The sequence below is a fragment of the Rhinolophus ferrumequinum genome, chromosome 15 (assembly GCF_004115265.2).
Source record: "Rhinolophus ferrumequinum isolate MPI-CBG mRhiFer1 chromosome 15, mRhiFer1_v1.p, whole genome shotgun sequence".
NCBI lineage: Eukaryota > Metazoa > Chordata > Mammalia > Chiroptera > Rhinolophidae > Rhinolophus > Rhinolophus ferrumequinum.
Genome location: NC_046298.1, coordinates 44,907,885 through 44,929,528, shown reverse-complemented (window position 1 = coordinate 44,929,528; position 21,644 = coordinate 44,907,885). Strand labels below are relative to the sequence as shown.

General features: G+C 56.8%; 2 protein-coding genes across 2 annotated transcripts; one reads left to right on the top strand and one right to left on the bottom strand.

Moving 5' to 3' along the window:
• Nucleotides 1–2,511: 2,511 nt before the first annotated feature.
• On the top strand, nt 2,512–8,437 carry IL4I1 (interleukin 4 induced 1). The gene is made up of 8 exons (XM_033127424.1): nt 2,512–2,609; nt 2,898–2,932; nt 3,037–3,275; nt 3,769–3,881; nt 4,418–4,619; nt 6,483–6,551; nt 6,882–7,018; nt 7,540–8,437. The coding sequence occupies exons 2-8, from the start codon at nt 2,920–2,922 to the stop codon at nt 8,432–8,434; spliced, it is 1,668 nt and encodes a 555-aa protein (XP_032983315.1). The 5' UTR covers nt 2,512–2,609; nt 2,898–2,919; the 3' UTR covers nt 8,435–8,437.
• Nucleotides 8,438–8,705: 268 nt separating this feature from the next.
• TBC1D17 (TBC1 domain family member 17) lies at nt 8,706–21,634 on the bottom strand. The gene is made up of 17 exons (XM_033127423.1): nt 21,474–21,634; nt 20,904–21,002; nt 20,622–20,696; nt 15,882–16,005; nt 14,915–15,116; nt 14,306–14,417; nt 14,043–14,201; nt 13,527–13,655; nt 13,333–13,436; nt 12,683–12,777; nt 12,169–12,285; nt 11,977–12,077; nt 11,797–11,896; nt 10,399–10,496; nt 10,174–10,290; nt 9,543–9,629; nt 8,706–9,458 (listed from the first exon to the last, which is right to left on the bottom strand). Exons 1-17 carry the CDS (start codon nt 21,492–21,494, stop codon nt 9,255–9,257), a joined length of 1,944 nt encoding a protein of 647 aa, XP_032983314.1. The 5' UTR covers nt 21,495–21,634; the 3' UTR covers nt 8,706–9,254.
• Between the last annotated feature and the right edge of the window lie 10 nt (nt 21,635–21,644).

The following is a 21,644-nucleotide window of genomic DNA, read 5'->3' as shown; positions in this document are numbered from 1 at the left end:
CTAACCCTGGCCCAGTGCTGCTCAGCCAGGGTGGTTTGCCTGCCCTTCCCCAGAAACGGTTGGCAATGTCTGGAGATATTTGGGTTTGTCACACCTTGAGGGACAAGTGCTACTGGCATCTAATGGGTAGAGGCCAGTGACTGCTCAACATCCTACAATACACGAGGGGGCCGCCCCAAAGATGGCCCCAAATGGCAATAGTGCCGAGGTGGAGAGACCCTACCTTGGGCCCAGCCCTCGCCCACAAGCCTGAGCTTGTTAATCGCAGAATGGTTGAAAACAAGCCTGGACCAGGCTGCTGGGATTAAACACAACTGGTGACTTTCTGGGCTCAGTCTTCACTGTAAAAGGGACAGCTGCTGAGGCCCCCGTCACAGTTATTCCTGGACTAAAGGAAGGCAAATCCACAAAGTGGCACATGGGCCTGAACAGCACCCATAGTCATTGTATCAGTTCAGGCCTTGCCCTGCTAGGATCCTACTCTCAGGCGAGACTGCCTCCTGATGCTGCGCAGCCTCCATGAGTCCAGCTCTCCCTCCCTCCCTCCCTCTGCCCTGCTGACTCCTTGAACAGGTATCTTGCGGGGAGGCCTGCACTCCTCTTCCCTTCAGTCTAGGAGGTGAGCTGAGGGTGTGCCCAGCGGCAGGGGGACTTTGAACAGCAATCCTGTGTGGGGAGAGACCAGGGGGTTGAGTCAGGGACCCCAGGAGCCCCCACCCCCAGCCACTCTGGGGACCAATGCTGCTGCCCACATAGACCCTGGGAGCCCCGGGCTCTGCTGTCTCCACCCCTTTCTGCTTCCATGTTATTTCTGCTTCCTTTCTGTGTGGGACTTTGCCACGAGGCTGCAGAGACACCTGCTGATTCTCACTGTGGGACCCAGGGAACATGCCTTCCCCTCTGCGAACCAGCTTCCCCTCCCTCACAGGTCTGGGATTAGAGAATTCATGCGCCAGGTACAGCTGCTGCTGCTGTGCATGAAGTCGTAGCCTGGTGGCACTCGTTTTCTGTGCCACTCAGGGGCAAGGTCTTCCCGCTCAGGCCTTTGGATAAGTGCTGGGGTTTTCCTCTGCCCGCTCACTGGCCATCTCTGAGCCTGTTTCCTCCTTTGTCCAATACAACACTGTGAGGTCCCCAGTGACTACAAAGCACCAAGCCCACCACGGGCCACCTCAGAGCGGGTGACATTCCCTCTCCCTGCTGTGTTTTACTGATTTGTGCTCTTTGCTTTCGGTTTCCGAGCTCTGTCCAGCTCACGCCTGTTTCCTTCTTGGCTACCGCCTCCCTGCCCCCATCCCCACCCCTGCATCATATGTTTTCTGACTCATTCGTGTGCACCCGCCACCCCACTGCCCTCCATCAAACCACATCCTTCTTTGATTTACTGTTTGGATTTTCCCAGTCTGTTGCTGCAGAGGATCTGCCACCCTCTGCCTTTTCTCCTCACCCACCGCCTGGAGCCCTCACCCACAACCCCGAAATATCCCCAAATCGCCTCTCCACCCCTACCTGCTTCAGGAGACCCACCACATGTCCCCTTGGCTAAAGCCCCAAAAGCTGCGGGACCCCTGCTTCCCCATGTGGGGTCTCCTTAGAACTGGGTCATCTTGTTCTCACTGCCTGCTGTCCATCTCTCAGGAGAAAAGTGCCCCAGAGATGGGAGTGACAAAGGCCAAAGGCACAGAGGCAGAAGCTGCGGGGCCATTTCTCTGAGGTGCCTCAGGGCTGAGCACCACAGCGGTTCTCTATGTGGGGTTGGGGAGGGCTGGGGGGAGCACACATCCTGGGCCGCTCCTGCAGGGCAGCGGCTGGAGGGCATTCACTGCGGCCCTCAGTACTTCCATGGCGGCAGCAGCTGGCATTTCCTGAGGAGCAGATTCTGGTACCGACCCAGGTGCTGGTCACAGGGCCTGACCTGGATTCACCTAATCCTCCCAACGTAATGACCCCCACTTGACAGCTGCAGACGGAGCCACGAGGGGAAGGTCCTTGCCCAAAGTCCCCCAGCTGGAAGGCGCGAGGCTCAGGACCCAGGCAGGCTGGCCCAGAGCCCTGCCTCTGACCGCTGTGCCACTGCCTGCAAGTCCCCACTGTGCCTCCCATTTCACGGAAGGGGAAACTGAGGTTCAGAGCAGCCATGTGGGTGGGGAGTGGAGCCAGCAAGGGCCCTTCAAGGGCACAGCTGATACTTGTCCCCCTGCCCGAGAATTAAAGAAGCAGAGAGAGCACAGGAGATGGCAGACATAGGGACCCTGCAATCAGGGGCTCAGGCCAGGCCAGGGGGCAACCCCCACCATTACCGTAGTTATCTAAGCATTTATTTCCTGCCATCCAACCACCCCAAAACTATTTAGGTCAAGAGGAAGAAAATAGATTGATTTGCTTCCTCCTGACCCACCCTGCCCCAACAGCTCCCCCTCCAGCCTCAGCTAGACGCTGAGCATCTGACCCCGCAAGCCAGGAAAGCACTTTCATTTCCCCCCAGCTCAATTTCCCAAAGGGAGGGGAGGGCGGGGCGGGCCCGTTTTAAGGACAGAGAAAGGGGGACCCGACAGACTAGCGGTGGGGACTGAGGAGACAGGTGGTGCTGGCTTTCGCTGAGAGCCAAGGTAGAAAGGAAGCCGGGGACACACAGAATAGAGACTGGGAGACAGGAAGACAGGGGAGAGGACAAGCAGAGAAAGACACTAGAGGGCAGAGATGGGAGAGGGTTGCAGGGAGGGGAGAGGAGGGCAGATAGGCAGGCACAACACAGACTGGGGGCCAGGGGGCATGTTCAGAGAGAGTGATGTCCAAAGGGGTGAGGGCTGAAGTGGGAGCTGGGCAGCCACCCAGGGTGTCAGGCTGGGGGGGCCCAGGCCCCTGTCACAGCAGCCCTTGCTTCCCCTCCAACCCAGACACCGTCTCCCGGCAAGAGTCATGGTCTCACCGGGTAAGTAAGCAGGGGAGAGGTCCCCGTGGGGTGGGGGGTAGGCGTGTAAAAACCGCTTTTCTTCCCCCACATATCCACTGACCCTGTCCTCCCCACCACCCCAGCCCGGCGCCTCCTCGCCCTGGTCCCCATCCTCCTCCTCCTGCTGGCCTCCCTGGATTGGAAGACTGCCCACAGCCAGGACCCCTTCGAGAGATGCATGCAGGATCCTGACTACGAGCAGCTGCTCCAAGTCGTGACCTTGGGCCTCAATCGGACCTCAAAGCCCCAGAGAGTGATAGTGGTTGGTGCTGGTGTGGCTGGACTGGTGGCCGCCAAGGTGCTCAGTGATGCTGGACACAAGGTGAGAAGTGCTGCTTGCAGTCTACTTTGAGTCTTTCCTGCTCCAGCTGTTGCGGGGTGGGGATGGCGAGAGGTACAGAGAGGGACTTATGCTTTCCCCCATGCTCTTTTGTGAAACCCAGAGGGAATGTGTGTCTGCACTGAGAGCCCTTTGACTTTCCCTGCCCCACTCTCTCTTATCCCAGGGGAAGTCCCTGGAAACCTCCTCCAACTTTCTGGGGGAATTTGTGTTGGTGGAGATGGACATTCCGCCCAAGGGGAACTTCCCCCTGAGACCTAACCACTGCCCCTCTCACTGAAATCCAAGAATGAGAATGGGTCAGGCCAGGGGCTTCCATGCAAATGAGAAATTTCCCCTTCCCTGACCTGGAAAGTCCCTCTGTGATCTGGCCGGCAGCCTTCCTGCTGCAGAATGAAAATGGTCCTATTGCACATGCTCGCTATGATGTTCTGTTCTCCCAGCAGCCCCTCCCACCCCCCCTTGTCTCCCTCAGGTCACCATCCTGGAGGCAGACAACAGAATTGGGGGCCGCATCCTCACCTACCGGGACCAGAAGACGGGCTGGATTGGGGAGCTTGGAGCCATGCGCATGCCCAGCTCTCACAGGTGAGGCCAGACCCATGCGAGGCGGCCCCTGCTCCGCGCCGACTCAACCACGTCCTCAACTCAGCCCATTCCAGCCCCAGCCGGACTTCAAGTCTGACCCCAAACCTACCCCCCAGGGAAGTCAGGTCACAACCCTGCCTCCAGCTCTGTCCTCTCCCTAATCCCAGCGCCAGCACTGTACTCCTGAAGTGTTCAGGCCACCAAGTCCAGCTGCGCCCCCAGCTCGCCCCGCTCAGCCCCTCTGGGCTCCCAGCTCTACCTCCCCTCAGCCTGGTGTGTTCCCTTTCCCAAGCCTCCATCCACCCCAGGGACAGCCAGCTCCCACTCCTAACCAGGCCTGCCAGTACTGCCCTCCGCCTTCCATACTTGTTCCCGTTTCATTCCCGGCCCCAGCACTGATGACCCCAAATCAAGCCCCCCCCCCAGCCTCCTGCCCATCCCCGGCCACCCCACCCACCCCCTCCCTTCTCCAAGCCCTGTGGGGAGAGGCGTCCCCTATCCCCCTGCCCCCTCACCAGCCTTGCCCACTCCCTCAGGGTCCTCCACAAGCTCTGCAAGAGCCTGGGACTCAACTTGACCAAATTCACCCAGTATGACAAGAACACGTGGACAGAAGTGAGGAATATGAAGCTGCGGAATTACGTGGTGGAGATGATGCCAGAGAAGTTGGGCTACAAACTCTGCCCCAGAGAAAAGGGCCGTGCGCCCGAGGAAATCTACCAGATGGCTCTCAACAAGGTAGGCACGCGGCCAGTCCTGCAGCTCTGCCCTCCTGCCACCTGTCCTCCACACTGTGCTGTCCCGTGCCCCCTCGTCCTGTCTCCGGCCCATCGCCCAGCCTTCTCCCTGGCCTGGTTTTCCTTCTGTCTCTCATGCCTTCTGGTCTCTCGTCGCTGTCTCTTCCATCTTTAGTTTCCCTGTAAACGCTGCTGACGCCCTAAGCCCCGTCAGCCTTTGGTCCCTGATCCTCTTGTCACCCACACGCTGTCCTGGACAAAGTCATCTTTCTACAACTTTGACTTAAGCTTTGTTCTGCAGGCAGATCCGTCTCCCGAGACCCACACCTACACCGGTGTCCCCCTGGCCACCCCGAGGACCCTCCAGCTCCCACTGAGCTCAGAATCTTCCCCTAAACCCGCTCGTACTCCTCTTGGGTTCCCCATCTCACAGCAGCCCTGTCAACACCCCCCACAAGGCAGACACCCAGGTCTCCCCTACCTCCCCTCCCACCGTCAGTCCCCCGCTGAGTCCTTCTGTCCTTCTGCCCTCTGACTCGCAATGTTCCTGCCTCTCTGTCTCTGTCCCCACAGCCCCAGCCCCAATTCAGGCCTCATCCTCTTCCTTGGGTCCTCACCCTGCCCCTCCCCTGCTCACAGCCCTCCCCGCCCCGTGGCTCCCCTGTGCTTCAGCTTCAGGTTCAAGCCCTGAGCGGTCTGGTCTCTCCCACCCCTCTAGCCTTATCTTCTCTCCTCCAAGAAGTTTTTGTTGCCCCTACAAAGCCCTCATGGTGACCCAAACACCCCCTGCTCTGTGCTCCTTTGTACCCCCAATGCTTGTTCACCCATGCCCTTGCCCTGCTGCCGACCATGCTTGGAAGACCCTTTCCCTTTCCCACCCAGGGAACCCTGCTCATCCCTCAAGAACCAGCTCTAATGTTCCCTCCTCCAGGAAGGCTTCCCTGATGCCCTCAGGGAGGAGCTGATCTCATACTCCTCTGGGAGCTCCTAATTGTCCATCTCCCGTCCTGGACAAGGGTGGGCCATTTCTGTGCCCTGACACCTCCCAGTTCAGGGAGCCTAGGGAAATGAGAGGTGAATGGTAACTGGAGGGGCACATACTTCAGGGAGCCCCTCCCTGTGGACAAAGAAGAGGGCTGAAATCAGATGGGGCAGTGAGGGGATGAGACTTGAACAAAGTGGTGAAGGATGGCAGAGATGAGGCAGCGGGACAAGGGCATGGGGGGTGAGGCTGGGGGAGACCTGAGGGTGGTCTGGGCCCTGGATATTGTACTGCAGGACCAAAGCTGACGTAGGAGATGGTGACCCAGGGGCCGGCAGGGACCTCCAATGTCAGGCTGAGGGGCTAGAACTCTGGCTCCCGGTGCCGGGGAGCCACAAGAGGGCTGTGGGCAGGGGAGGGCCCATGAATAAACCCCCTCTGCAGTCATGCCCTGTCTGGTTGATGAACGGCAGAAGGGACTCCACTTCTATCTGTCCCCACGATGATCCGGGTGACAAATAATTACTGGGCACCAGAAACATACAGCACTGAGACAGACCCAATCCCTGCCTGCACGGAGCTCACAGCCCAGGACATATAAAGCAAAGTAGTACGCAGTGGGGATGGACGTGGCAGTGTCTGGGTGGACAGGGCGATGGGGAGCATTAACGACTCAGGAAGTCTTCCCAGAGTGGCGACATCTGAGTGAGTAGCAGTGGAGGGCAAGGCTGAGTGCACAGCATGGGCAAAGGCCTGGCAGCTTGAACGAGAGTGGTCAATGGCCGGCCATGGGCAGAAGCAGGAAGAGAACCCAGGTTGGGACCCGAGGCCTGACCTCTGCGGTCCTGCCCCCACAGCTCAGCGCTGCTTGTTCCACTGCAGGCCCTCAAAGATCTCAAGACGCTGGGCTGCAGAAGAGCAATGAATAAGTTTGAAAGGCACACGCTCCTGGTGAGTGGGGGCCTCTGTGTTTCTGTCTGAGGAACCAGGACAAAGAGGGTACCCTGGGCTTTGGCCCGGGGGGTCAGGGACCCCAGGCATGACACAGCGTCCCTGCTTGACCCTGGGGTTGGATACGTCCCTCCCCCCGCTCTGGGCTTCAGTTATCTCATCTGTCACAAGAGGGGGACCGGATCGCTAAGGTCCAGGGAACCGTACTAGGCTCACGGTCGGTCGTGCTACGGTACCAGAGGCTCAGCCAGGGAGGGGGCTCCCATGGGAGTGGGGAGTCGGCAGGTGCAGCCTGCTTAGGCCCTGACCGGGTCCGCTTCCGTCCCCCAGGAATACCTCCTAGGGGAGGGGAAACTGAGCCAGGCCGCCACGCAGCTCCTGGGAGACGTGATGTCCGAGGACGGCTTCTTCTACCTCAGTTTTGCTGAGGCCCTGCGGGCCCACAGCTGCCTCAGCGACCGGCTCCGGTGAGGGGCGGGGCCTGTGAGAAGGGGAGGAGCCTGAGGGGGCCAATCGGGGAGAGCAACAGCGGGCGGGGCCACCGGTATTGGATGGGACTGGCAAGAAGGGCGCGGCTTGTAGAGAACAGAGGCCAAGGGGGCGAAGAGACAGGGCGCTGAAGTCTGGCCACACGGCCCCGCATCCGGGGTCGTTGGGGGAAACTGGGAAGAAAGGTTCCCGGAGAAGGGCATTGCCCAGAAGAGAAGAGGCGTCCTGGGTCACACAATTCTCTGCTCCTCGGCCCTCGGGGGACGTCAGGGAGAAAACAGTGCAGAGGTAGATGAACGGGCCGGGTTCGTGGGGCGCAGGCCCGTTTCAATTGTGGGCCAGTAACGGAGTGGGCGGGGCCTACGAGAAGGGGCGAGATTAGAGGGAACCCGGCAGGTGAAAACTAGACTAGGTACCAGGGCATGCCCAGGGAGGAGCCAGCGGGAAAGGGGCAGGGTCCGAGAGCCCATGTCACACTCCCGCCCCGTCCCACCCACAGGTACAGCCGCATCGTGGGCGGCTGGGACCTGCTGCCGCGCGCGCTACTGAACTCGCTGTCGGGGCCAGTGCTGTTGCACACGCCGGTCGTGGCGTTGACGCAGGAAACGCACGAGGTGCGAGTGCACATAGGGACCGCACTCCGGGACCAGACCTTGGCCGCCGACGTGGTGCTGCTGACCGCGAGCGGGCCGGCGCTGCAGCGCATGAAATTCTCGCCTCCGCTGTCGCGGAAACGGCAGGAAGCTCTGCGCGCTCTGCACTACGTGCCGGCCACCAAGGTGTTCCTGAGTTTCCGCCGTCCCTTTTGGCACGACGAGCACATCGAGGGAGGCCACTCGAACACGGACCGCCCATCGCGCATGATATTCTACCCGCCGCCGGGAGAGGGCGCGCTTCTGCTGGCTTCGTACACGTGGTCGGACGCGACCGCCCCGTTTGCCGGCCTGAGTCTGGAAGAGACGCTGCGCTTGGCACTCGACGACGTGGCGGCGCTGCACGGGCCGATTGTGTACCGGCTCTGGGACGGCAGCGGCGTCGTCAAGCGCTGGGCAGAGGACCCGTACAGCCAGGGCGGCTTCGTCGTGCAGCCGCCAAAGCTCTCGCCAGCTGACAAGGACGACATGCAGTTCAACTGGGAGGTTCCCCATGGTCGCATCTACTTCGCCGGGGAGCATACGGCCTACCCGCATGGCTGGGTGGAGACTGCTGTCAAGTCGGCGCTGCGTGCTGCTGTGTTGATCAACAGGCAGATCCACAACCAGGAGGGCCGTGCACGCATGGCGGAGCCCGGGCCCAGCCAGCCCCTGTGCGAATCCGAAAAGGGGGAGGCCACCCACCCGCCAGCCCTACATTTAACTGCTCCACACACACCCCCCAAGAGGACCCAGTATTAAAGTATTTTCGAAGAAAAATCATGTGGTCCTGGCCCCTCCCTGGCTTAGTCGCTTCCCCAATTGGCTTGGAGCAAAGCATTAGCCCTCACGGTAAAAGGGGCTGTGCCTATCCCGGAGCCCCAGAAGCTGTCCTCCTCCTGCCAGGGCAGCGTCTTCATGGGTGAGGACGGACACTGCTTTGCACCACTGGTTAATGGTAATCACAGTGCCCGCCCCAATTGTCACGACACAGATGGGGCCTGATACCAAGTAACAGAAAACCCGAACGACAGTGGGTTAAACACGAGTTTATTTTTCTCACGGAACAAGAAGCTGGCTGGTAGGCAGGGTTGCCAGAATGAGCAGCTCTGCAGGCCCTTCCATCTTGGTTATGTCCAGGATGTGTCTCCGCACAGCTGTTAGGTGACGGCCGCACTCCAGCACCCCATACTCACTCTTCCAAAAGCCCCAAACTCAGGCAGTTAAGGGAGCCTTGCCTCCACAAGCCCCCACCTCCTTACCCCCAAGGGACTCCCTCTTACGTCTCATTGGCCCGGTCAGGGTTACATGGTCAGACACCTGCTCTACAGAGCGGTCAGAGGGGACCACAAACCATCCCTTCCCCATCCAGGTTCAAGGCAACGTGGCAGGCTCTTTCCTCCCCCTTCACGAGGCCAGCTGCACACGAGAAGTGTCAGTTAATGAAACCAGCTAATCAGGAGGGCACAAGAGGCATGGCGGGAGGCCCGCCCCTCTTAGCTCGCTCCACCCCCAGACTCCGGGAGAGGCGGGAGCTGGATAAAGTGCTGTGCGGGGGCAGGCTGCTGCGGCCCCCGGGATGTTAGGAGTCCGTGCCTTCCTCCTCCTCCTCCTCAGGCAGGATCTCTAAGCTGCTGTCCGGCTGCGGGGCTGTGTCCGCGGAGAGCGGCGGGGCTGGTGGGACCCGGGTGGGCGACAGCGGCAGTGGGGAGGCAGGGGGTGAGGGGCTGCGGGGCTCTGTGGGCAGCACCAGACCCAGGACCTCCTGAACGTTGTGGGGCAGCTCCTGGTGGGTTGGGGGATGTTGAACGAAACATCAGAGGTTTGACTGGGCGGGGAACGGGAGCTGTTGGGAGGGTCAGGGACTCACTGTGCAGGCCGTCAGCTGCCGGTAGAGGGCCTCAGCTCGTGTCAGTACGTCCTCCACACTCAACTTCATGGTCAGCTCGTTGATGTGCTATGGAACGGGGGTGGGTCAGGCCTGCCTGCTTGCACCCACTCCACCCCCCCAGCCTGAGCACCTACTCTGTGCCTCGTTCTGGGGACACAATGGAGAGAAGGCAGACACGACTGGCCCTCTTGGGACTCATCGTGGAGCTGAGGGATCAGGGAAGTCACACTGTCCCAGGCTGCTTACCAGATGCAGGATACCACGAAGGGAAGGGGAGCGGAGCTCCACCCCCGTGGCCCCATGCAGCATTAAGTTACTGAGAGGGTGCTAGGACCCCCACTCATGCAGGGGCCACATGCTCTGTGGCGACACTGCTGGGAGGCAGGGATAGGATGGGGTAGGAAAAAACAAAGCCCATATCATGTCCACCATGCTCAGAGTTTAGCTAACCACACTTTCAACGATCCTATTTTGAATACCAACTACTGCAAGGTACTGTGGCACAGGCTCAGAGCCAGTCTCCGTGGAGTTCACATCCAGCTACTGTGCCTGGTCTGCACAGGTCAGGATGGAGGTAAAAGGTGGAGACTGGGAGGGGCCAGGGCCTCACCTTGAGGATCTCATTGGAGCCGAAGCCGGAAAGCATGAGAGTGTCCCGCTCCATGTCCAAGATGGCACAGGCCACGAGCAGGTGCAGATTCGGGCCAGGGAGCCCTGTCCACAGCACCTAAGGGTGGCAGAGGGAGGGGTCATGGCCCAGTCTCTGCCTGAGGTCCCACCCAGGTCTGCCCCTGCCCACCTCCCCCAGTTCTCCCACCCAAGCTGGCTGGCCCACCTCCCACAGTCGAAGGACATCCAGGAAGGGGAATTCCCTCTTGAACCAGATGAGCAGCCACCGGAAGCAGAAGCAGAGAGAGCCGGAGTCCTGAGAGTCTAGAGGAGGACAATGGGGGGAAGGGCAGTGGGAGCAAAGAGCAAGCTCAAGATCAATGCCAATCCTATTCTAATTCACACTGTGCCCGGTGGTCAGACTGAGGCTTTGAGAAGCCACCCTGTGAGGCCCTCCCGCAGTCTAGGCAAGTAACTTATGCCCAGTGTGGGAAGGCCGCTGAGCCGAGACAGGAATGCTGTGTCAGCAGGAACCTTCCCCATCCGGCCTTCCCAACCCCAGACAAGGTGAGCTGTCCCATGCTTTCTACCCTCACATGGAGAGATGCAGTAAGACCAGCCCGCTCAAAGGTAAAATAAAATCCATTCACTGCCCAGTGCTGGTGGAGACCTGAGGAAACTGACACCCGTGTATGCTGCTAGCCAAAAAACAGAATTTGGCAATTTTCCAGGAAAGCAATGACAGGGGCAGTCATTTCAAAAGCTGTAAAAATATGTACTGCCCTAGATACAATTTCACTTCTTGGAATGTAACCTAAAGAAATTACCCAGAGTATATTCATCATAATGAATATACTACAAAAAACTACACGAATGAAAAACTACAAATAACCTAAGTGTCAGCAGGTCAGGTCAAATCTATTCTTATAAATCCTTAAGAGGGACAGAACACTTGTGCAGTCGAAAAAAGTGATAGTTTAGAGAACTTTTAATGACAAAGAGAGGCAGGATGTCTGAGCATCCCCAGAAGTGGCATGTGCTTTCCTCTTCAGTGAAGTGAGGCCAGTATGTGTCCCTCCCCCAGGGAAAGCCTAAATTTCAGTGAAGAAATGCCCATAAATAAGTTAACATCATCATCTGCACTCAAAAAGAATATTACTATCAACAGTAACTTTTACTTTTTCTTTTATCTTAATTTCCAGCATTTGTTACATTGAACGAGTAATGAAGAAACATTCTAAAGCCGGAATGTAGTGGTCCCAGCGCCAGGAGCCCAGAGAACCGTTTCTAACCCCTGGCTCAAGGCGAGTGGAGATAAGAGCTGGGTGGAAATAAGAAGTGCTCAGAGGCATGCCCAGGTCCTTCATCTGAGAAGTACGGGACTGATGGGAGCAGACCATGGGGCAGGCGGACACACAGAAGTGAACACACACCTGCATTTGCTAATGTTTTGCCCCAAACTGCAATCCTGCTTTTACAGGTAAGTTTTGGGTTCTGCATTATGCGAAATGTTCCTCTTGTTTGGATCAGGACCAAATGTCCTGGACATTGTCTAGGGCCACTCACTCCCAGAAACTTTGGCAACATCTGTGGCCCCGCTGTCCTCTGCCACCAAGACACATACCCAGGAAGTCGCAGAGCGGTGGGTCCAGCACCCGGAGGAGCAGCAGGAGCTGCCCGAGTTGCCGCTTCATCGTCTCCTGACTCTCCTCAAAGTTCCCGTGCTGCGGGGAGAGGGTCACGTGAAGGGCTGGACCCCCATCCTTTGGAGGGGGCCTGTCTCCCACCCCACCCTGAGCCTTACCACAAGCTCCATGAAGCCACAGAAACACCAGAAAGCATCCACCTCGTTCTGAATGACGTAGAGGATCGGGGAGAGGAGGTCACTCATGCCCTGGACATAGCCTGGGAGGGACACAGGGTCAGGGCCTGGCCCAGGCCCTCAGCACCATCCAAGGGCAGGCCCCGCCCCCGGCCCCGCCCCCTGGTGCCGCACCGAGGTCGAAGTGATACATGCAGTAGGTGAGAAGGATGTCGTTGAGCAGGCCCAGCCCAGGGTTGTCCGGACCCTCGTAGAACTTGTTGCTCCTGTCTGTGCGGCTCACATCTCTCTCTGCGAGAATAGGGTTCAGGATACAAGGTGAGAAAGGTGCTGGGGGCCTGTCCTGGCCACTGGAACCAGCCCCTACTCTCATCGGCAGACCTGACAGGTGTGGACCAGTCCTGAAACCATCTGAACACTGTGGAGTGAGGTCCCGTGTTCCCAGAAACCGACAGTTACTAACCATCTACAGACAGGGAAACTGAGGCCCAGGGCTAAAATCACTTGCTGAGATCTCATGGTGCAATAGTAGATGGCAGCTGGGATTTGAACCCAAGGAGCCTGGCTCTCCTCCCTCCCTCCCCCCGCTCCGCCCTTGGCCACTACCACCCCTGCTCACCCCCACCTCCCCCCAGATGCCACCATCCCCACTCCTCGGGAGTAGGGGGCTCCCTCTCACACCACCCACCGATGAGGCTGCGGTATCCATGCAGCAATGAGTTCCTCCGCTCCTGCTCAGGACTCACTGATTTCCACTGCAGCTTCATTCGGAAATACTCGTCCCTGAGGGGTGGGAGACACCACCTCGTCAGCCTTCAGGGCTCAGCCCGTCAGCGCCTCAGAGCCCCTCTGACCAAGCAGACCCAAGCAGGCCACCTGGTCATCCTGCCCTTACCCCATGCTGCCCCTCATGACATCTCTCAGGACACAGGATATCCTGTGGGCTTTTGTTGAAAGTCTGTCACCACCACTGGACAGAGAGCACTGGGGTTGGGGACCAGGACGCAGAGCAGGGGCACAATATACGTGAGGAATGAGGAGAGTTGGGCCCCACAGTTTAGAAGGCAAAGTGGTTGAACACTGAAACAGTATGACGCCAGCAATGGAGATGGGGAGGGGACCTGACCTGTCCCTCGTCTTCCTTGTGTGCAGGTCGGCCCAGCACGTGGCAGGCTCTCAACTTCCTGGGGAGCAAGCCCATATGTGGACCTGCGACGTGCCGGGTGTCTTGCTGGCCACCGGGACAGACTGATCAAAAACCTCCCACCAACTTGGGAGGCCAGGAGATCAGAGGCCGGAGCCTGGCCGGGCGGGGCGGGGCGGCAGCTGCTCACTCACGTTTTCTTGCGCACGTGGGCCTTGTGCTCCTCGGCTGAGCCCTCCCAGCTGAGGTACCCCAGGAGGAACTTCCAGGCCTCGCGCCTCAGGCCGGGGCTCAGACCCTGGGGGGCAGAGCAGGCAGGAAGCTCAGAGGGGCCCCCCTGGCCACCTGCTGGTCCTGCCCAGTCCTCTCCACCCACCCAGCACCTCACCCCTGAGAAGATCCGGGCTCTCAGCTCAGGGACTTGCTGCAGGCGGCCCTCGGGGCCCATGTGGTGGGCCCACTCCTCCTCTGTGATGGGAGGCGCCCGCTCCACAGCGGGCCGAGGACCCAGCTCCACCTGCAGGACACAAGGCAAGTGAGCCCAGGGCAGGGGCTCAGCCAGGCCTGCCGGGCTCCCGTCTGTGGGGTCCCCATAGTGCTCCCAACCTCATCGCAGGCCACCTCAGTCACCTCAGAGCCCTTCTTAGCTCAAAGGACAGTTAATATTCAGGGTGGAAAGCGCCTCCTTCCTTGGGTCAGCAACAAAGTCACCCCTAAGTCAGGAAGGGCCCCCCAGACACCAGGAGCACAGCTGTAAGCACTTTCTGCAGTCATTCATGCAAACTGGTGAGGGTGGTGCCATTACTATCCCCACTTTTCAGAGGAGGAAACTGAAGCCCAGGGAAATGCAGTCACGTGCCCAAAGTGATAGCTAGAAAGTAGGGGGGCCCACACTGATACTCACACAGGATATGACCTCGAATCCAGGTTCGGGCTCGTCATCAGGGACTGGAGGAAGGTCGGGGGAGGCCCCCTCTGGGTGTGGCTGCAGGGCTCCCCGGAAGAAGTTGGTCACGCGGGAGAAGCTGCTGAAGGTAGTGGAGTAGGGGTCCTGGAGGAAGCGCTGTGGACAGAGCAGGGGACGGTCACAGCTTCAAACCTTCCTGCCTTGCCCATTGCCGTCCCCCCTCCCTGCCCGCAGCTGCCAGGCCTGGGCTGGGCACTCACAGACACCACGTTGGAGCTGTCCTGGTCAAAGAGCTGGAGGTGGTGGAAGGAGTTGGAGAGGGCGGAGGAGTCGTGGGGGAAGACGAGGTAGAGGCGGGAGTCCTGTGGGGAGCTGGGGGGAGGTGGTCTGCTGACATACAGCACAGAGCCCCACATCTGTTCCCACCCCCTTCCAGTTGCAGGGCCCCAACTGCCCTTGGAATCCCTCGTCTTGGGCCTGACACCTCAGCCGGACCCCGGGGCTGGCTGATGAGGGCCTTCCACCTCCCGGGCAGGGTGAATGGTTCAGGAACGGACTAATGGAAGGCAGCAGCCCAGGAATGCTGCTGGAATTTGGGAAAGAGGTGCTTCTGAAGCACTGGGGCTGCTAAGCCAGGACTGCTGGGGGTCCCCTGAGAAAGATCCAAACTCAGAGGGAAACAGAGCGACTCTAACAACCTGAGACTTGGCACCTGCCTGAAACCAAACTACCCTTTGACTTGGTGATTACACATGCCGGTCAGTTCCCTCTTGCTGCCTTTAAACCAGTCTGAGTTGTTTCTGTGACAGCCCTGAAGGGCCAGTAGTAGCTGTGGAGCGACAAAAGCCCAGTGCTAGCAGAAGGCTCACCTGGCCAACAGCAGATAGCGGCTGAGGACTCGGAGCAGGGCGCGGGTGCCCCCTCGGTGGAAGTGCAGGGCGGGCAGGGAGCCTCCAGCTTGAGTCACCAGCACGAGGTAGGCCCAGCTGAGGCCCGGCTTGGACCGGCGGATGGACTTGAGCTCCCCCAGACTCACCGAGAAGGCCCAGGCATCCCGGGGGGAGCTGGACTCTGCACGTAGGGGACGGCACAGTGTCGGGAGAGATGTGGGAAGCCAGAGGGACACAGTCATCTCCTGAGAGCCCACCACGAGCCAGCCCCAGGCCCTGCCCTCTGGGAACTCAGGGTCACCTCACATTTCCTTACAAACACAACTGAATAAGATGGGAAGGGAGCCCAGTGGACACGTGCCTGCTCCGAAATCAGCTTCCTGTGGCCCTCAAGATGAAGACCGGATTCCTCCGGTCTGGCCCCTGGCCCCTTGCCTGTCTCACCTCCAATCCTCTCTTCACTCCAGATTCCACAATGGAGCCAAAACAAAAGGCTGTGGCTTCCTAACCACACCCAGCACCCCTAGCCACTGGCCTTGCACGGGCTGTTCTCTCTGCCGGGAGGAAAAACTCCCAGGTGTCCCTCAGAGCTAGGCTCTGGCATCGCCTCTTCCAGAGACTTCCCCAAGAGTGGTCAGATGCCTCCTCTGGTGCCCCCAGCACCGTGTGACTCCGAGATGGCCTGAATCACCCTGTAACTGTTGCCTCCATGGCCTGGATTCGTGAGGGGGTATTCACAGCCAATAAAGGGGTCGTGGCATGAGCAAGGCTGCGAACCCTGGAGATGCTGTGCTGGGGACAGCATGCACCCCCTTCCACTCTCCTGGGACTGGAAGCCAGTGCTGGGCGGCCATCTTGACCGTGGGCAGCAAAGCCTGGGGAGCCATGACTACTGAGGGTAAGATATATCTTCACCTGCCCCACCATGGGCACCAGCTCGGCCTACCTCTCATAGGCTCTGCATGGCGGGGCCGTGGCCGTACAGTGCTAATGACAGCCCAGTCGGGTTCATAGCCGGGGTCAAAGGTCGGTTCTTCCTCAGAGGTGCACGAGTCACCCCCACTGGCATCCTTGGGGAAAGAAAGGAAAAGAGTAAGAGAGGCGGTGGATTCAAAGTTTCTGGATCGGAGCCACGTGCCCTCCTCAGGAGGTGGCCCCATTGAAGCAAGAGGGAAACTGAAGCACTTGCCCAGCACAGCCAAGGATTGGGACTGGGTCTCCACCCAGTCCCAATCTCCACCACAAGTCCAAGCCAAGTCTCCACCACAGCACCACCACCTGGGGAGCAGGGACTTCAGCAGGGGCAGGGGCACCCTCCTGTCAGACTGTCTGAGGTCCCAGTGCTTAAAGTAATATTCCCTAGGGCAACTCAAATCAAAACCACGATCAGGTCCCCCTCCAACCCACCAGGACGGCTGGAGTAAAGACGATGAGTAATAACAAGTGTTGGTGAACATGCAGAGAAACTGGAACCTCTCACACTGCTGGTGGGAATGGAAATGGTGCCGCTGCTGTGGGAAAGTCTGACAGTTCCTCAAAAGGTCAAACACGGAATTACCATATGACCCAGCAATTCCACGCCTAGGTGTATATGGTGTAAAACCCCGAGAAATGAATATAAACATCCACACAAACTCATACACAAAGGTTCACAGCAACATTATTCATGACAGCCAAGAAGAAGAAACAACCCATTCTTCATCAAACGGATGAATAAACAAAATGTGGTGGAGCCATACAATAGGACATTGTGCAGCAATAAAGAGGAGTGAGTTCTGATCCACGCTACAACATGGATGAACCTTGAAAGCAGCCTAAGTAAAAGAAGCCAGTCACAAAGGCCCACAAATTGTATGATTCCATATATATATGAAATGTCTGGAATAGGCAAACCTTCAGAGACAGAAAGGAGATTAGTGGTTGCCAGGAGCTGGGAGAAGGGAGAATGAGGAGCGACTGCTAACATGTATGGGGTTTCTTTTTGGCATGATGAAATGTTCTGGAATTGGACACTGGGGATGGTTGCAAAGTCTTGTGAATACTGAAAACCACTGAATTATGCACTTTGAAAATCTTAAATTTTATCATAAAATTGAGTTTTATGGTAAGTGAATTCTAGCACAATACAAAAAAAATAGGAGCTAGCTCACAGGTTATGAAAATAACATTAAGTGCCCAGCATGATACCAGCAGTGGCTGCTCTTACTGTACCAAGCTCAGGAAACCGTGCAGGAGAAGCTGTGCTGAGGGGTAGAGTACAGTAAAAACTGATGATACTGGCCACGGGCCATGGAGGAAGATAGGGAGGGAACAAAGTGTGTGAAGACTGCAGCAACTGAGTCTATTCACAGCTCAGGTGTGCCTTCCTGTATGGCAAAGCCTGGAAAGCTGAAAACTACATTTCCCAGGCTCCCTTGCAGCTAGAGATGCCAGGCACAAGACAGTCTACAGGCACAAGACAGTCTGGAAAGCAGACACTAGGAGAGGGCAACTTCCTGCCACTTTGGCAGTGTTTGGCTGATGAGCCAGGAGGAGATTCATCTCCATCTCCATCTTCCTGCACATGGAGAGGAACAGCGATGGGGACAGCTCAGTCTTCCAGGTCCCAGGCATTAGCTTTGTGGGGGCTGAGAACTCAACAGCTTCAATGACAGTCCCATTCGCCACAGCCTCATTGGCAGTGGTGGCAGCTCCCGCCCCTGGAAGCTCAGTTCTGGAGCATCAGTCCTGTCCCTCCAGCTCTGCTAATAAAATCCTGTAAGTCTCCACTTCTTTGCATTTAATTCCTTGCTGCTTAAAGTTACCAAGTGTTTTGTGACTCCTGCAACAAACCCTGCATGATTAGGGCAATGAAGCTGGAAAGACCCCCAGCCATTTCTGCTGTGCTTCCAGAGCCCTCCCCACCAGAGAAGCTGAACTCTCCGTATTATACTTTGCTTTCCAAGCCTTCCCTGTAGTTGTGAGTAGCCTATGGACCCAACTCTGGCCAGTGGTAGCTGAGAGGACACGTGTGGGATGTTTGAGGAAGGACAATTCCTGACAAAAAGGCACCTGCAGGTTCAGGCTACCCTTTGGGTGCTGTCGAGGGAAAACATATTTGGAGCTTGTGGCAATAAACTAGGGCCATGAGGGGAGGGCCAAGGACTAGCAGGCTCACTTGTCCACAAGGCTGCCAAGCCAGTCCTGGCAAAGCCATTTCCGCTTTCCGTATATCGTGACAGGAAGAACTCGAAGGTTTCACTGATGTTAACATTAGTACTATCTGACAAATATTTGCAGATCTTTGCCTCTCAGGCACATAGCAGGCTCACAGCTCATTGAACTGGCTGGGTGGAGCTGTGCAACTAGTTCTGGCCAAGGGGCTGGGATGTATCACTTCCAGGATGGATTGTTTAATTGCCAGGGGAAGTCTTCTAGAGCTCTCTTTCCCTCTGCCCAAGGAATGGTGACTTTTAAGATGGTAGCTGCTATAGCAGCATATTTCTTCGAGTAATCATGATGAACAGAGCTAATGAGCCAACCTGCAACACGTAAGTAGAGTGCATAAAAACAGTCCAAAAGGCTGGAGCTCCAGCAGCCTTTTTGGACCACGAGACAGCCTTGAGGATGAACACGTGTTGAGGATGGATATGACATGCAGAGGATGGCAGAGCAAAGAGGGAAGGAAACTGGATCATTGATGATATATGAACCTGTACTACTGATTTCTGGGCTTTTCCATAGGAAGGAAATGGTCTCCTATCTTGCATAGGCCACGGTTATTGCTATTTCTGTTATACAAAGCCAAATGCAACTCCTAACCGATGCGGATTTCTGGGCAATCTCTTGTTTTTCCTGATGAGGACAGATGTGATTGGCACCCTGAAGCAGTCATTTAAAGACTACTAGGGGGGCAGCCGGTTAGCTCAGTTGGTTAGAGCGCGGTGCTCTTAACAACAAGGTTGCCAGTTTGATCCCCACATGGGCCACTGTGAGCTGTGCCCTCCACAACTAGACTGAAAAAACTACTTGACCTGGAGCTGATGGGTCCTGGAAAAACACACTTAAAATAAATAAAAGTTAAAAAAATAAATAAAGTCTATTAGGGCAATCACAGTAGAACTTCAGTGGTCTAGGCTCTGACGTCACCAGTCAAGGCCAGCTGCCCCATTACCCCTTGGGTTCTTGTGAGATGAGAGGTCTACCTTGTTTGCCTAACGTGTCATTGGTCCAGTTTTGTGTTCCTTGGAGCTGAATGTATCGTGAATGCATATGTGCATTCTGAAGCCCATCTCCGTGGATTTCTGTTCGAAAATACGAGTGCCAAGGAGGACAGCAATATTCTCAAGAAAGGCACTCAGACTGCCTCCCGGGTTGGTGAAAAATGCAAAATCCTGGTTGCTTCTGCCCCAGCTCCTGGGGCCGGGGAGAGGGTGTTCTGGAGTCTCCATTTGTACATGACTAGGTCATCTGAAACCCCACAGCCCCTGCTGAAGCTTCATCCTCTCTCCCTGGCCAATCACATCAGCCTTCCCCATGACCTTCCAGCCTCCAATCTCCCTCTATTTGGTCCTTTGGTCCATCTCCTACCGTGTTTCCCAGAAAATAAGACCTAGATGGACAATCAGCTCTAACGCATCTTTTGAAGCAAAAATTAATACATGTAAGACCTGGTCTTATATAAGACCTTGTCTTATATTATAGTAAAATGAGACCAGATCTTATATTAATTTTTGCTCCAAAAGACACATTAGAGCTGATTGTCTGGCTAGATCTTATTTTCGGGGAAACATGGTACATGCCACCCTTCCAGAGGGCCTCCTGCACCCACACCTTTCTCCTCCCATAGTTCCCCGGGGTCTCTAGGATAGGGTCCAAGCTTCTGGGCCTGGCATTTCAGGATCACCTTTTCAGCAAACCCCTCTACAGAGATATCCCACTTCCTTCCCCCTGTGCCCTGCAATACACTTCCTCCTACATCCCTGAATTACCCTCCTACCCCCTTCTCATCTTTAGAGTCCCAGCCCAAATATCTACGTCCCCAGGAAGAGGCGGAGCTCTAGAATCAGAGTGTCTGGGTTCAAACCGAAGTTCCAACACCTCCTACCTTTTCTGACCTTGGAAAAGGGGATTCCTCTCATTATGCCTCAGTTTCTCAAAAATAGAATGGGGGTGAGGGCTTAGGCAAGATCTGGGTTGGACTCATATCTGGGTGCCAGCACTGTCTAGCACAGGGCCTGGCAATGACAAGAAGCCTCAGGAGCCAACTGATCATGAGAAGGGTGACATCCCGTACCAGGGGAGGAACGAGTACTGGCAAAACGGTGAGTTGCCTCGTCAGGTCCTGTTCCCTTTCTGGACATGATGGCAGGACTGCCCCAGAGGAAATGCCACACCTCTTCAAGTTCTTATGGGCTGACAGCCCATGGAACCCAAATCCACAGGCTGAGTTGTCCTCCTGTGTCCTGGCAAGGCTCTCTCAAGAAACAAAGGGGCAGCTGTCCCCATGGCCATGAACCTCACGGTGTCTGCTTTCTTTCTGTGAATGGGTATCTTCAGCCCCATTTCACAGACTAGAGGAAACCAGCAAGGGTCACACCTGCCCCAAGGAGTAGTTCTGCGATTGTACCCAGCTTTTTCAAATGCCTTCCATTGCCTGGACCTAGAAAAAAAGCAAGTGGAGAAAGGCAGAGCAAGAGAAGCCTACCTTCTTGGAGAAGAGGATTTGGGTGGAATCTCCAGCCTCTTCTACGGGAGCCCAGTGCAGGAGGACATCATTGTCCTGAGGGAAGGAAGGCGGTGTTAAAAGGACTCTCGTCTTAACTCCCCAAACCATATTGCCAAACTGCTTCCCCATTTTGGACCCTCAGCCTGACAAAGCTCCGTTTCTCTCTCCAGTCCCGCAATCATCCTAAGGTCCCATAGCTCACAACCAGACCATACTCCTACAGATGCCACCTCCATCCCGCTCTGTTCCATCCCAGCCCACCTTCTCCACAACACGGATGACGCCAGCGATGAGGGAGTCCGGGTCCTGGTGCTTCTTGGCACTGGTGTGCAGGTACACGCCTCCCTTCTCAAACACAACCTGGGGACAGGAACCAGTGAGGGGCGGGACCCAAGAGCAGAAAGACACCTAAGGGGCGGGGCCCAGGAGGGAGCCAATGGGAGTAGACCCAGGGAGGAGCTATTCCCCATGGGGCAAGGCCTGGGGGAACCATTTTCTAAGGGCATGGGACTACGAGTAGTGAAGCCTGCATACCAGACAGGCGTCCGGATACTGGGCGATGGAAGGAAAGAGGGGAGAAGGAGTAGGGAATTGTGTTATAAAAGGGGCGGGGTCCATAAGAATATCTCAGCAGCTCAGGGGGCGGGGCCAAAAGATATGGGTCTTCCTTAGGGCAGTGGAAGCAAGGGTGACAGCGCGTCACCAGGGAATGGTGTGTTTGCTAAGGATCGGCCTGGCTCCGAGAGATCTGGCACGACCTGAGGGAAAAGCAGACCACTGTGGGGGGGCGTTCCATATAGACAGAAGCGAAAGTGCGTACTTAGTACTCACCCTGTAACCGGCTCCCTCCATAGCCGCGGCCCAAGCCCCACTGTCTCGGGTCCCTCCTTTTCCGGGTCAACATGCTGTCATATCCGGATAGGAGACTCCCCTCAAGCCCGGACAGTGGTAGTGCCTTTGCCTGTTCTAGAACAGGAGTGGGTGTAACCATCTTTCAGAATG